The following is a 14882-nucleotide window of genomic DNA, read 5'->3' as shown; positions in this document are numbered from 1 at the left end:
ACAATTGTGTGAGGTAGGTAGGTCTAAGAATTATCTATTCACACATGACAGCCAAAGAAAAAAAAAGGTGAAGAAAGGTTAAATGTCTTGGTCAAAGCCACATGGTAAGGATGTTAACCTGGGTCTTCTGACTACACCAAAATGCCTCTCTTTTCGCTCTACAAAGTCAGAGGACTCAAATGTAAAATTGTGGGAAATTTCTTATAGCTCCCTTAAGAGAAACTGTTAAAAAACTTTATTGCATCTCTCCCCTCACCCCTTTTAGGACCTGGGTGCAAGGTGGAAACATAGTACTTAAACACCTGCTTGATTGAATTAAATAAAGGGTGTCCTTCACAAAAGCCAAAAAGGAAAAGTGGGGGGAAATTGAGGCAGATTGTGGGGCTCCCCAAAACAGGCATGATGGTGGCAAAGATCTCTGTGTTCAGCTACAATTCCAAATGGGAGACAATGAATATAAGAAGAATTCTGAGTGAATGTATCTGATAGTAAGAGATGGAAGGATAGGAGTGAATAAAAGTTAGCAGAAATGCATGGGCATGAATGGGTTAATGCATGTCACAGACCTGTAGAGGGCCAAAGTAAGAGACTCCAGAGTGGGTGCTTTAGGAAAAAAAAAAAGAGGTGGCAAACAAGGAAATAGCTAACCCAGCATGTAGCACTGTGCCTGGTACACAGCAGCTTAAAACATGCTTGAGGACAGACTGGTCTTCCAAGATAGACAATCCTGAATCTGGACTGAAAGGAGATTCATGAGAGCTTAAAAGTATCCCTGCATACACATGTGGAGAAAATAGGGATGAATTGTGATGAAATTTGGGAAAGCCTTCAGAAGAGATCCGCCCGTGGAATACTGCCTTAAAGTAAAATCTGCAAACCACGGACTGGGGACAACAGACCTTTGGGGAAACACACCCCACCCAATTAGAAAAGCTCTCAGCTGAACACATCAGAATGAGAAACTGGGTTTGGAATTCATAATTGTTGAGGTTGTCTAAATAAATAAATAGACATTCTGGTTCACAAATCAAAGGAGATTAGTGTTGTGGTCTAGCGGTGCTGGGAACCCCAAAATTCAAGGGCAAAAGGCTTGGATACTGCCTCGAAAAAATTCAACTCAAATCTTCTTTCAGAGACAAGGTTTATTTTTTCACCAATAGAAGCAGGCAGGATTTTAAGCACCTCCTCATTTGTGATGCTGAGGGCCAGATTTTAAGAATATAAGCATTTGGTAGATGAGACTGACCATTTTTATACGGAAAAAAAGGTTGTGGGAAGATTTGTACTGGATCAAAGAGTGGCTGTTAGGCTGGGGTAACCGACAATGAAGGGCTGAGCTGGGTTAGAGGTAAAAGAATTAAAGGTCAGAGCCACAATGTAAGACAGTTGAAAGGATTATTCTGGGATAAGCCAATGCTTCAGGTGAATGCCAGGGACTGGGCCATGTGGGAAAGTTCAGGGGCTTTTCCTTTGTGGGGTCCAGATCCCATCCCCACCAGCGTCAGCTAGTTATTCACAGCATAATAAACCTTAGTGAAAAGACCTAGGCTTGTTGTGATTTTACTGACGTGCAGCAAAATTGAGAGGCCTGACCCAAAAAAACCAACCAGTCTTTTCCATGAAGTATTTGAGTAGATTTGGAAAAGGATTTATTTCACTGAAGCATTTGAAGATTCTCAGAACTGCAAGAAGTAAAGAAAGCCCTAGACCTCTCACCCCTATTAAGAAAATACCCACATTAATCAGCACTCCAAAATCTGGGCACGTCCTGAAGGGCCACAGCCTTTCCCATTTCCTTGCTCCATGTCACCAATTCTTGACCTCAAAAGGGTTGGAGAAGAAAACTAATGGTCGATATGGCATAAAAAACAAGATGGCTGGTCCTGATAGATGATTTAGATCTGGACAGAAATTACCAAATAAATCGTGGCTGGAGGCATTAAAAAAAAAACTAGCTTGACTGGGTCAGAGGAGGTGAGAGAGAGTAGACACCTACTCCACCACTGAATCTGAATGTCTTAGGAAATAGAGTCACAGGGTGAAAACAGGAAATATTTGTGTTCTCTCAAGTGAAGACTTCCCTAGGGAAACAATGGCCTTCATTCAGCAAAGAACTGACTAACCTCTCTCTTTTAATTCTCCAAGACAACAGGATGAAATAGTACCTTTTCTGTCTTTGGAAATAATAGGTTATGAGATAAGGACACCAAAAGGAATTTTTTTTTCTTTGTGGTGAGGCATATGGGGTTAAATGACATGCTCAGGGTCACTCAGCTACTAAGGGTCAAGTGTCTGATGCCGAATTTGAACTCACGTCTTCCTGACTCCAAGGCTGGCGCTTTCTCCAGTGCGCCACCTAGCTGCCCCTTCTTGTATAATTTTAAAGGGCAGGGCTCGTCCCTTTGCATAAGCTGCCACGTTTCTTTAGGGTTAGCAGTAGAGCCACCGACCTTTGGATCACCAAGCAAGGTTTCCTGAAGCACATCATCAGAAAGCTGAGGATACCAATTAATGGGAACAAATGTTTTGGGAGGCATCTGTGTGAAAGCAAAAGCAACATCTGGGAGAGATCTTTGAGAGAATGCTGAATTTAGCATTTTCTATGAGAATCCTATTTTTTTACTTTATATAAAAAGTTCAGAGGTCAGAGTAAATATCAAGGTTGAGAAACTGGAATTTGGTCCTGCCTTGGGGCAGCTAGGTGGCGCAGTGGATAGAGTACCATCCCCTCAGGAGGACCTGAGTTCAAATCCTACATCAGACACATAATACTTCCTAGCTGTGTGACTTTGGGCGAGTCACTTAACCCCAAATGCCTCACTAAAAACAAAACAAAACAAAACAAAAAAAAGAAAATAGAATGGTTAATGACCTTACTAACCACTTTGATCTGCTTGAGCTTCCTTAGGATTAAGGAGGCAAACTGAAAGCATCCCTCAAGCTTGACATACCTGAGATCCCTGCAGTGCTCACTTGCGGAACCCAGAGATCCCTCCAAAGTACTATCACAAACTGATTATTAATAACCAATATCTTGGGGCTGTTCAGAGCTTCCCCTCCCCTTCTTCCAAAGCCCTGACTTTAAGTTCAGTTTTTTCTTCAGAAAGACATTACTGATGAGATTGCATTGCCTCTCTTTACTCAGGTCAGTTGTCTCCTTCCCACCCCACCCCCCAAGGTCCCCAGGAATTTAAAGTAGGGAAGCTCATTGCGTTCTACTCCAGCTTGGGAGGAGACAGATCATTTTGTCTAGATAGCCCAAACCTGGGGGTGGTCGGGTAAAGAGGTATTTTCTCTGTCGAGGTGAAATGATGAAGTGACATCAGCCCCTGCTGGGTACATAAACTGTGCAGCCTAACCCCAGAGCTCAGCTTTTGACTGCAGCCCCCCATCCATGCTCTACCCACTTTAAGAGAAATAAACACGCAAACTACCTAACTCCATTTGTCTTTCTTATACCAAACTCTGGAGGTTGACAGTCCTTACATTCTATTTCTCCCCATCCCTGCAGAGTCTGGCTCAAGCCAGAGATTTGAAAAACAGAGCAGGCTAAAGACTTCTTTCATCTACAAAGGGATTCAAAAACTATTCAGTCAAAGAAACTTCCTGTTCCAAACCTCCTGAAGAACAGAGCATTCATCCAAGTGTAAGGCAGTGAAAAGTATGCTCTGAAGGTTCCTAGCGTAGTAGGAGGCCAGGAAAATTTTTTTTTTTACACTTTGTATTCATTTGCCACTTTTCATAGGAATAAGACTCAGTAAAAAGCCCAAGTATATTATTATCACTTGTTGATGGAAAAGCTGTTCTAAAAAAAAAAAGAGATGAAAAAACTAGCATTTTGGAAGGAAAACTAATTTAGTATAACACCCATGGACACACCCATATGTGACTTACAACTAAGAAGGCCTATCTTTGACCCTGATCAAGCTGGGTCTTTCAAAAGTTGGCTGGCTTTATCCCAACGCCTCCAGCCCCGGGAGAGCTGGCCTGAACCTTGCACAGGGCAGAGACAAGTCTTTTGGAAACCCAATTTAAAAGGCATACTTCAAGGGAATTCAAGACTGCAATGAGACCTTCAAAGAGCCCCATGGCTAGGGCTGCCAACAAGTCAAACAATGGTAGAAATGGAAAAACGCAAAGGCAGATTATGGGGAAACTCCTAAACCTTCTTGAAAAAAGTTTGTTGTTGAGACGTTTCAGTCTTGTCCTAATTCTTCATGACCCCATTCGAGGTTTTCTCGGCAAAGATAACGGAGTGGTTTGCCATTTCCTTCTTCAGATCACCTTTTACAGATGAGGAACCTGAGGCAAACAAGGCCAGAGTTGAACTCAGATCCTCCTGACTCCAGGCCCAGCATTCTATGGCATTCTATCAGCTTCACCACCTAGGTGCCTGAAAAATAAAGGTGGGGATGGCCATAATGCCAAGTTATGCCCTGAGTCACTCGCATGAAGGAAAAGACATTTATTAAGTGTACTTAATCTGTGCCAAACACCAAGCTAAGCCATGGGGATACAAATTCAAAGCAAGTCCTCGCCCCTCAAAAGCTCATATTCTAGAGGGGAAGATAGATATGCATAGGAATAAATGGTGGCCCAGGCAGCATATTTTATTTTGAAAAATTCTGGGGAAAATGAGGAAATAAGCAGACTGACACACCCTAGGAGTGTCCCACAAGAACATTACATCAGAAAAAACAGCCCAGGTGCTACTGGTTGCTCTGTTTATAGTCAATGAGTCGTTATTAGCAGCAGAATATATTGGGCCACTTCATGGCTCCCTGGAAACAAATTTAAAAGCTTATGTGTTTATAAGTAAAACACTGGCAACAGGAAATTAAAATAGGCAGTCATGCATATGGAAAGTACTTGCCCAGCTTGACCAACCAGTTCACTGCTCCCGCTTAGCACCTCAACTGGCTTCAGGTTGGTTAATACAGAGCTAGGGGCACCCAAGACACCTGCATCCTAATCCCCAAAGACATAGGAGGTAGGAATGATGGACCAAAATGATTGTAAAGTGCTTTTTTAGACACTTCTAGTAACATTCGAACAGCAACTACTACAACTAAGCATATTTAGGAAGAGGGGCTTAGACCCATGATTTCCCTGGTCCAGAAAACTCCCAAATTAGGAAATGCCTTCTACAAAGGGGACAGTCCAGTACTTGCTCAAGGTCACATGGCTAACATGTGTCAGAGGTAGGATATAAACCCAGGTCTTCCTGGCTTGGAAGTCATGCTGCCTCTTTGGTAACAACAGCAACAACAATAAGATAGAACATTTAAAATAGTAAATTGAGTTGTGTCTACATTGAACTATACTTACTTCCAACTTTAATAAAAATATCTCACAAGAATTTTGGCAGTGGTCTTAGAGCAAAGGGTGGTCTTTCTTCAGAAAATGGAGACCTGTTACATTCTGACATGATTTCCTGGGTCATATGACCACTTATATTTGGAACGGACCTTAGGGGTCATACCTAATTCAACCCTTACAAACTGAGAAGCCCTGAGACAACTGACCAAAAGTCAGATAGGGAGAAAGCGGCAGAACTGGGATTTGAACCCAGTTCCTTAGCCTTCCAATTCTGAGCTCCTTCCATTGTACCATGGATGAACCATTCAGGCAGCTGTGCAAGCACTGGCCATGGCTTGGAGATGAATGGAGACAACATGAAAAGGGCCTGCATCTGAGAATACCAAGCGTCCCCTGACCAGGGGGGGCAGGCCAAGGGGCCAGTTCCATCTTCATCTGTTCTTCACCCCACCTCAATCACATCAATCAGGTACAGTTGAGAAGTTTATTGGGAAAACATGACAGGCAGAGACACCTCACATGACAAAAAAGAAACAGACTCTGAAAATGGCCCCTCTGGCCATGTGAGAGCCCAGCCCCATCTCCCTTAAAAGGACAGAAAATCTGGCAGATTAGTAACAACATTGTATGGCAGCCAACGCATTCTGGTGGAGGGCATCAGCATGGACAAACCAATACCACTCCCCCTCAGAATGGAGTGCAGCACCCCCACTAACAATTGGCAGTGAACACAGAGCCCTCCTGGAAACGACAATGTGGGTCTGATGGAAATGTTGTTCAGCCATCTCAAACCTGGGAAGCTGTGGTGGGGCAGGGACTGAAGAGGTTGATAAGGGCATCTTAGGAGGGTCCCAAACTTCCAGCTTTTCCGCCACTTTGACAAATATCTCCAAGTAAAAAAAGTCACTTAAGTAAAATGCCCAATGTTGTTTTTCCGAGAGTTCCCCCTGGACTTCTCCCCCACTCCACACACCCACAGATGCAAATGGTAGACCCCAAAGGCCACATTTTCAAAACAGAAAAGCAAGAACAAGCCCTGGAACTCTGTAAGGAGTCAGGAAGGAGCTGGAGTCTGCTGGCGCCTCTCCCACACAGGCTTGTGTTCTCCAAGGCGACTGTCCAGCAGGTATATTGCACTGGTCTAGGTAAGGGTCTCGCCCTTTGTTACCTGTCAAAGGAAAATGGACACACAACTCAGTTTACAACGATTAGAGAAGGTGTATATCTAGTCCCCTCATTCAGAACTCCCAACCAAGCTCTTCCCTTGGGGATCTCTATCCCACCTCAAGGTAAGGTAGCTCCCTGGTTATGCTCACCCTTGCTTCAATGTACTCGATTCTCCGTTCCAGGGCAGTCAGTTTCTCATTTAGTGTTGCAAGCCTTGAACGACAGGACATATCTAGTAAAAGGATATGGAAGGCTCAAAGTCAACATCACAACACACAGACTCAAACCATACCCCTGACCCAGGAAGGGCAACTGAGACCTCAGGTAGAACACGTTTAAAGCAAAGCCTAGGGGCAGAGAGATCTTAAAACTGTAGCTACAAGGTTCAGTACCCCCACCAAGTCTGTGGCAACTGAAGCTCCTACCCAAGATGGCAGAAGACAAGAGAGGAGACATTTTATAAGGAAGTTAAGGGGATAAAGAAAGGACAGGGAAAGAAGCAGTAGCATGGGGAGGTGGAGAGATGGCATATTTTTAAAACTCATGACAACAAACATCAAATAACTCTTAGGATGCAGTCACCTGAAGAACAATGCTAATAAATGGAAGAAATCAATGAAAAGATTATTTTTAGAACAAGAAGCACCTTAGATCATTTTCTCTATCTCCTTTATTTTACCTTTGAGGAAACTGAGGCTCAGAAAGATGAAATGAGTCAGCCAAAATTCTAATAGTTATAGTTTCAGTTAGTGGCAGAGCTGAGGTGAGAATCTGACTCTCCAGAGGTTTCAACTGTGTTCTTTCTACTTTCACATAAGCCCCCCTTCTTTTCCTCCATACTTCAGGCCCTAATGTATTCTTTCAGTTTACTTCAATTAGCATGTGATAGGACTGCTAGGTACTAAAGTAGAACTTCTGGGGAAAATAGCCACTCCATCTAAGAATTCATAATGAAAGAAGAAACTGAGGTATAACTTGACCTGTAACTTGACCTACAGGTCAAGCTCTCAATTTCGGAATGATAGACTTCAAAAAGCCTTAGTATAAAACAAGAGGTAGGCTCCCTATAAAACTTAGGCCATAAGAAAGTCAGCATGGGAGGGATAGGAAGCTCTCAAAATTAATATTCTGAAAATACAAAAAGAAACAGAATGGAGCAGGAAAAAAAGGAAGGTGTCTATAGAAATGGATGTAGACCTTGTCTTCCTTTTTTACTTCTTATAACAAGGAACAGCTCTTTAGGTAGGAGAGAGATACCATTTAGAAATGAAGACAATGCAAAAGCTATCAACAGAATATTTTTAAAAATAAAAAGACAGAAGCAAGGAGAGGTAATGGAGGACAAATACAAAAGTCAGGGAATCTTGAAAGAAAGGATATTACAGCTACAGCTCAGGTGGATAGGATGATAACGAACGACAGAAAGGAGACATAAGTACTCCACTCATTTTGCTTTGTAAATTCCTGTCTAGGAAAATGACCTTTAGAATGGAAAGGAAAGACAGCAAGTGCAATAGGAAATAACATATGGTACAGAAGCCCAACATGCTAATGCCGTCTCAGGCAGTGTTAGAAGAGGCACAGTGTATAGGACAAGACAGCTCTGGTCCACTCTGGTCAGACTCTACCTGGAGCATCATAGTTGCCTCAGGCCACATTTTAGAAAGGACCCTGTTAACTTAGAATGTGTTCAAAGGGGGACCAGGATGGTGAAGAGCATTTAGATCCCTCTGTACTTGGATCTGGTATTTGACACCTGAGTTCAAATTCCCAACATTACATGCTTCAGTCAAGTCATCTAACCTTTCTGAGCCTCAGTTTCTCTACCTCACAAGGATTGCTCTAAAGAAAGCATTTTGTAAATCTCAAAGCATGATATAAATTGCAACCATATCACCTGGCAGTTCTATGGTCCCCAAAAGCTATTTCAAAAGCAGGAACTGTGCAGAAATTACTACCCTACTCCTAGCCTCACACATTTATTCACATTCTTTTTAACCTACCACAGAAGGAGCACAGCTCAGAAAGCCAAGAATTAGGCTGAAAAATTGGTTTCTATTTCAAATGCAAGTGGCCCCAATAGCCTCCCTCTGGAGAGGGCAGTGACTCCCCTCAATTGTCAATGCATTACACAGCCATCTTCTCAAAGTGATGAGGCCTCCTACTGCTTCCCTGTACCATCTGTCACACCCAGTCACAAAATGCACATTTCATCAAGCTGCAAGCACAAACTAGGCCTAGGGTCATGCCACTTCTGATGGCTAAGGATTAGAACAAAACCCACTCTTATGGTTAAATTCATTTAGTTCACAAGTACAGCAAGAACACTTTCAGTACGAAGGAAAAAAAAGGTCAAAGAAAATATATTACACAATTACTGATACACATGGATTTTTAAAAACATGTTTCTATTGTAAATCCTAAGTCCAAACTATAAAAGCCTACATTTTTCTTTAAGATATGCTTGGACATAAGACTCTTCAGTTCTAAATTCAGCAAGTATGATGTGCCATTTCAACTAAGAATAAAATGGCTGTGATTTGAGTGCAGAAATAATGTCACCACATCTGATCCTAATTTTCAAGACAAGGCTGGTAAACAAAATGTGGTAAATAGCAGCATCAGGTTATTATCAAATTTTAGAAAGAGGGCCTCATGATTTATACAAAAGGCTCTACTATCACAGAGCTTAATCTCTCACTTGGAAGCACAATAATGTGTGTACACTATAATTTAAAAGAAACAATCTTCTACATCCCCTTGTTACAAAAAAGAATTACACAGGGCAGCTAGGTGGCACTGTGGATATAGTACCGACCCTGGATTCAGTAAAACCTGAGTTCAAATCCGACCTCAGACACATAACACTACTAGCTGTGTGACCCTGGGCAAGTCATTTAACCCCCACTGCCCCCAAAAAAAAAAACCAAACCAAAACAGAATAAAAAAGAATTACACATCCGAAGGGTTGGGTTCTTCCGATCTTTCAATTCCAATATTATTAGCTACTATATTCAGATTTAGGACAAAGTCAATGATCCTCTCACTCTCCCTGACTTCCCAACGGACAGCATGGAAGATCTTTTGCCTTTAAGTTAAGAAATTGTTTAATCAAATTGTTGAATCTCAGTTCTCCCAGTAAAACGGGAAGGCTAAGATGTCAGGAACTAACATTGAAAGTCACAAAGTCCTCAACTTTCTGAGTTGATTTAAACCCAGCTCTACTGGATAGGAGTGTTTATAACTTTGTCCAATTCAGAGAATCACAGAATAGTGCAGCGAGAAGGAACCCTTTTCACCTATTTAGTCCAAACCCTTCATTTTACATATAAGGAAACTAAGGCCCAAATAGGGCATGCCTTAGGTCCTAACAACTACGTAGTGGCCAATGTAGGATTAGAAGGACCCCAAGTTTTTGACTTCTGGTACAGGGATCTCTACCAGTGCTCAATATAGCAGCATCCACTTCTGGATTTCTCAGGACACATGAAAGGCATTTTTCCCAACCTGGCACTATCTCCAGTGCCAGCCACCTGGCAATCTACAACACTGACAATTCTCCCTTCTTTCCAATATGGTACCAATCGATCAACAAACATTTAAGTACCTCTTATGTGAGATAAATATAAAGTTTAGTTAAGACAAGACCCTGCCCTGAAGTAGCCTAATAGAGATAGGTCAAGAACAGAGATAGCTACCAAAAGTATTACTTGCTAAAAGTCAAAGACCTTGGCTTCAAGTCTAGCCTGAGATACTTACTATCTGTGTGACTTTGGGCAAGTCTTTTAACTTCTCTGGACCTCGATTTCCTCATCTGTAAAATGTGGAGGTTGAACTAGATGGCCTCTCAAGTTACTTCTGCCTCTAAGTCTATGATTCACTCTCTAGAAATTATGTGAGGGCTGCCAGGGAGATCATGGAAGGCTTCCAGAGGAGGTGGTTTTGAGTAACCAGAACTGTTTTTACCCTCCATTCCTCACCCTTCTCCAAAGTAAAGGAACTGAGGACATTATGCCACACCGCGGTCAGACTGACATACTGCATTTGGGTGGGGGGTGGGGAAGAGAGGAGAAGGAATAAGCATTTATGTACTAGGCATTTTTACAAATATCATCTCATTTGATAATCACAACAACCCTATGAGGTAAATGCTATTATTTTCAATACCCATATTAATAATCACCTAGCACACCTGGCCCTCCTCAAGCCATGACCTAAAATTTCCTTCCATCTTATCCATCCTCCAGGATGTTTATCCTAAGAGGTTACTATCATTTATAAGTGATTCTTTTTTTTAATTTAATTTAATTTTATTTTATTTTATTTTCAGCTCTAAATTCTCTTCTCCCCACCTTTCCTGCCATGAGAAGGCAAGGAAAACAAAACTCATCATAAGCATGTAGAGTCAAGCAAAATAAACTATCGCACTGGCCACCCCTGCCCCCAACTCCCCCAAGCCTTAATATGCCCCGAATCCATCATTTCCCTATCTGAAGGTGGGCAGACAGTCTATCACAAGTTCTCTGGAACTGGAGTTTGTCTTTGTGTTGCTCTTTCAAAACTGTCTTTACAATAGCATCATTACTGTGTAAATAGCTCTCTTCCCTTTTGATTCATTCATACAAGTCTTCTAGATTTCTCTGAAAACATCCCCTTGATCACCTCTTTTTTTTAGGCAATTGGGGTTAAGTGACTAAAGTCACACAGCTAGTAAGTGTCAAGTGTTTGGCCTGAGGCTGGATTTGAACTCATGTCCTCCAGACTCCTCCTGACTTCAGGGCCGGTGCTCTATCCACTCTGCCACCTAGCTGCTTCCCAACCCCCACTTCTTAAAGTACAATAGTATTCTATCATTCATACACCATAACTTATTAAGCTATTCCCCAACTGATGGGGCACCTCCTTAGTTTCCAATTCTTTGTCACAATGAAAAGATCTGCTAAAAATACTTTTGTACATATGAGTCCTGTTCTCTGATCTCTCTGGGGTACAGACCTAGTATTGCTATTATAACTATACCTGTTCCCACTTCATGATTTTGAACTCTGATGTTCCCTTCTCTGATCACAATCTCTTGACCTGCTTCTCTTCTCCTAAACCAATTATTCATTCCTCCAGGCACTCAATCCCTTGCTGTTCTCCAATTCCATCACCCCTGTCTGGCCTCATTTTCCTCCCTTCACAGTCCTGACCTTATATGTAACTGGTTCAACTATGCACTGTCCCCTTTATCCACCTGCTATTCAGGCCCCACCAACACTCATCCCTGGACCATCCACCTGCCTTTTCTGCCCCTTTTCTGGAGCTAAATGCCAGTGGAGAAAACATGCAAGTGTGTTGACTGACTCCACTACAAATTCATGTTATCTAATCTTAATCAGACCCTTACAGCTACATGGCAATCCTTTTATTCTTCTGACTCTCACATACACTTCACAGGGTACATTCTAAACCTTCTTTAAGCCAGATACATATACCCCCCATTTCATCTCTCAGCTGATGGCTTTGCCTCCTACCTTAACTGAGAAAACAGAGATCACTGGTTGTGAGCTCCCCTCACCTTCCCTACTCAATTCAAAACCTCTCTTTATCTTCCCCAGGCTTCTCCTATTTCAGCTCCAGTCACTGAGGAAAAAGTGTCCCCAATCAGATCCCCTCCTATTTCTTCCAGGAGGTTGCCCTATCAATCGTTCTCTTGCTCATCTTCAGTCTCTCCTTCCCTGCTGTGTATGACTATTTCCAAGTCTCCATCATCCTTAAAAATCCTCCATTTGATCCTGCTATGTTCTCAAGCTACTATCTTATATCCCCAAAAGCTTCCTCTGCCAAATTCCTACAAAGAATCCTATACCACCTCCACTACCTCACCACCCACTCATTCCTCATCTCCTAGAAATCTGCCTCATCACTCAATGGAGACTGTTTTCTACAAGGCCACCAAGAAAGGATCTCCTAGGTGCTGAATCTCAGGGCCTTTTTTCGATCTTTATTCTCCATCTTTTCTGCACTTTTTGACGACACTAACCAACTACTCAATCCCTCTACCTGGAAAATCCCTCCTCCCTTGGACATGGTGACATTATTTTTACTGCCTCTCTGACTACTCCTCAAACTAGGTGAATCAGCAATTCACTTCCCACCTCTCCCAAAGCAGACATTCCTATTCCTATCTTTCTGTACCTTCTCCCTTGATCTCATTGGCTCACATAAATTGAATTACCTCTGCTCATTTGATAAATCTATATATCCAGTCCTCATCTTTCTCTTCAACTCCACAATTACACACATCAACTGACACTATCAGAATATTCTTTTGGCAAGGCCAATTGAATATGTTCAACAAAATAGAATTATCTTGTATTTTACCCACTAAAACTGTTCCTCCTTCAACCTTCCCTATTTCTGTGTCTTCAGCAGAAGTTCTTTCTCACCTAGCTTTAAAATCAATCATTCTACTACCTTATACCCCATATCCTATCAAGTTCTGTCAATTCTATCCCCACTGCAGTTCCAATTAGTGCTTTCTCCATTCACATGGCCACCATCCTAGCTCATGCCCTTCTTACCTGTCACCTTGAGCATCTCAAATTGGTCTTTCTGTTTCCATTCAATCTGACTTCCAATCACATAAGCTGCCCAAATAATCTTAAGGCATGGATCTGGTCATGTCATCCCCCTGATCAAAAATCTTCAGTGATTCTTTATTACCTTTAGGATCAAGTATCAATCCCTCAGCCTGGCATATAAGATCTACATAAGCTGGATCCAACCCATCTTTCTAGACTTAGTTCACATGACCCACTCTTCCATGTACACCCTACATGTGGCTACTGGCTGTTCCCCAAATTCTTCCTTTTATTTTCAGACCTCATGTAATTTACACAATCCTACTCTCATGACCTCAAAGTCTTCTTCCTCATCTCTAACTCTCAAAAACTTTATCTTGTATTTATGTCGTATCTTCCCAATAGAATGTAAGCTCCTCCAGGGCAAGGTCTGTAAGGCTTTCCTCTTTGTATCTCCAAAATCTGGCACAGCTTCTTGCACAGAGTAAGTCATAGGCTGTCTGAATTGTTGAAGTCTAATCCCTATTACACATATAGCTATAATTTCTCCTGTAAGAGTCTTGTCTTCTGGCAAGCTGTATTCCACTTATATCACTTAACTATCCCTGGAGGCAGACAGTTACACTTGTCATCTCTCCTACTAGACTACAAGCTTTATGTAGTTACAGGGTCTTATGCACCTTTGTATATTCCCCCCAAAATGCCCAGGTCTCCCACTGTGCCTAGCCCCTAACAGCACTCAATAACTACTTGTTGGAGCCAGAGAATTGGTTGAAAACAGCAGTCTTGGTGACTAGGAGCATTTCATCTGGAGTAGAGCCCTGATATGGAATCTGAGGACTGACTTAATTTCAAAGGAAATGACATGAAAGAAAAGACATTACCATCTGCTTTGCTGCTGTACCCTAAGCACCATCTGACCTGCAGCTGAAACCTCAAGGACGTGCAGTCTCCCTCTTTAGAACGTGAGCTCCTTAAAGGCAGGGGCCGTCTTTTCTACTTGTAACCCCCTGGCTCTGCACACAGTAAGCGCTAAATAAAAGCCCTCATTCATTCACGTCCTGGTTTCCTCCCTCCTCACCCCCAGCTCTCGGTCCCCTTCGAGACTCGGTGCCAAGCCCACCCCGGGGAGGCCTTTCCCCTCGGAGGACCTTCCACTTCCGCTTCCCAGTCCCGCAGGCACAGAGCCGCCGCCTCCTTTCGAGTGGGAGCTCCCGGAGGGCAGTGGCAGCGTCTTTACTCCTGGGCTCCCTAGCTAACCTATGACCTCCCCGCTTCCTGGCCTGGGAGAACCGCGGGAATTCTCGCTACCTTCCCCCTGCAAGCGCTCGAGAAAGGGGGGGGAGGGAGTCTCCTATGGGTCCAGCTGGCAAAGGGCGCCCCCCCACCCATTGGTGGCGGTGGGGGAGTGCGGGGCCGGGGTCACGGTGGGAGGCCCGGCGCAAGAACGGGGTGTGGCTGGGGGGGTTCAGGGTGGGGGGACAGGGAGGCAGCCGCCTTCCCCGACCCCTCCCAGGCACTCACCGAACGAATTAAGGAAGTCCGCGATCTTCTTAATGCTGCTGGTGATGAGCTCGATGTACTCGCGGTTCGCCCAGTCCTGGTGGATCTCCCGCTGCACCGGATCCTCCTGCCCCGCCATGGCCCCCGCCCGACCCAGCGCGCCTGCGCCGCCCACGCCGGAAGCGCGCTCTTGGCTCGCGCCCCGCCGGCTCCCGGAAGACGTAGGAGCCGGCAGCAATGCGCGTGCGCACTCCGGACGGCCGCCCTCGCCTGACTCCGCAGAGAACCTCGGAGGGAGGAGGGTCGCGCGTGCGCCTTGAGCCCAAT

General features: G+C 43.6%; 1 protein-coding gene across 1 annotated transcript; it reads right to left on the bottom strand.

Annotated features, from left to right (window-relative positions):
* Window positions 1–5789: 5789 nt before the first annotated feature.
* Window positions 5790–14731, bottom strand: BRK1 (BRICK1 subunit of SCAR/WAVE actin nucleating complex). The gene is made up of 3 exons (XM_020981008.2): window positions 14577–14731; window positions 6636–6718; window positions 5790–6487 (listed from the first exon to the last, which is right to left on the bottom strand). Exons 1-3 carry the CDS (start codon window positions 14692–14694, stop codon window positions 6461–6463), a joined length of 228 nt encoding a protein of 75 aa, XP_020836667.1. The 5' UTR covers window positions 14695–14731; the 3' UTR covers window positions 5790–6460.
* Between the last annotated feature and the right edge of the window lie 151 nt (window positions 14732–14882).

This window comes from Phascolarctos cinereus, unplaced genomic scaffold (genome assembly GCF_003287225.1).
Source record: "Phascolarctos cinereus isolate Bilbo 61053 unplaced genomic scaffold, phaCin_HiC Scaffold_4;HRSCAF=312, whole genome shotgun sequence".
NCBI classification, from domain to species: Eukaryota; Metazoa; Chordata; class Mammalia; order Diprotodontia; family Phascolarctidae; genus Phascolarctos; species Phascolarctos cinereus.
The sequence above is the reverse complement of the archived record's forward strand: the minus strand, read 5'-3'. Positions and strand labels throughout refer to the sequence as shown.

What these genes read in the sequence shown, in the direction of transcription:
- BRK1 (XM_020981008.2), bottom strand. Translation starts at nt 14,694, where the DNA reads ATGGCGGGGCAGGAGGATCCGGTGCAGCGGGAGATCCACCAGGACTGG. An exon ending in GGACTTCCTTAATTCGTTCG is followed by an intron (nt 6,719 to 14,576) that starts GTGAGTGCCTGG and finishes TCCTTTTACTAG; the next exon opens with ATATGTCCTGTCGTTCAAGG. An exon ending in TCGAGTACATTGAAGCAAGG is followed by an intron (nt 6,488 to 6,635) that starts GTGAGCATAACC and finishes TTCCTTTGACAG; the next exon opens with GTAACAAAGGGCGAGACCCT.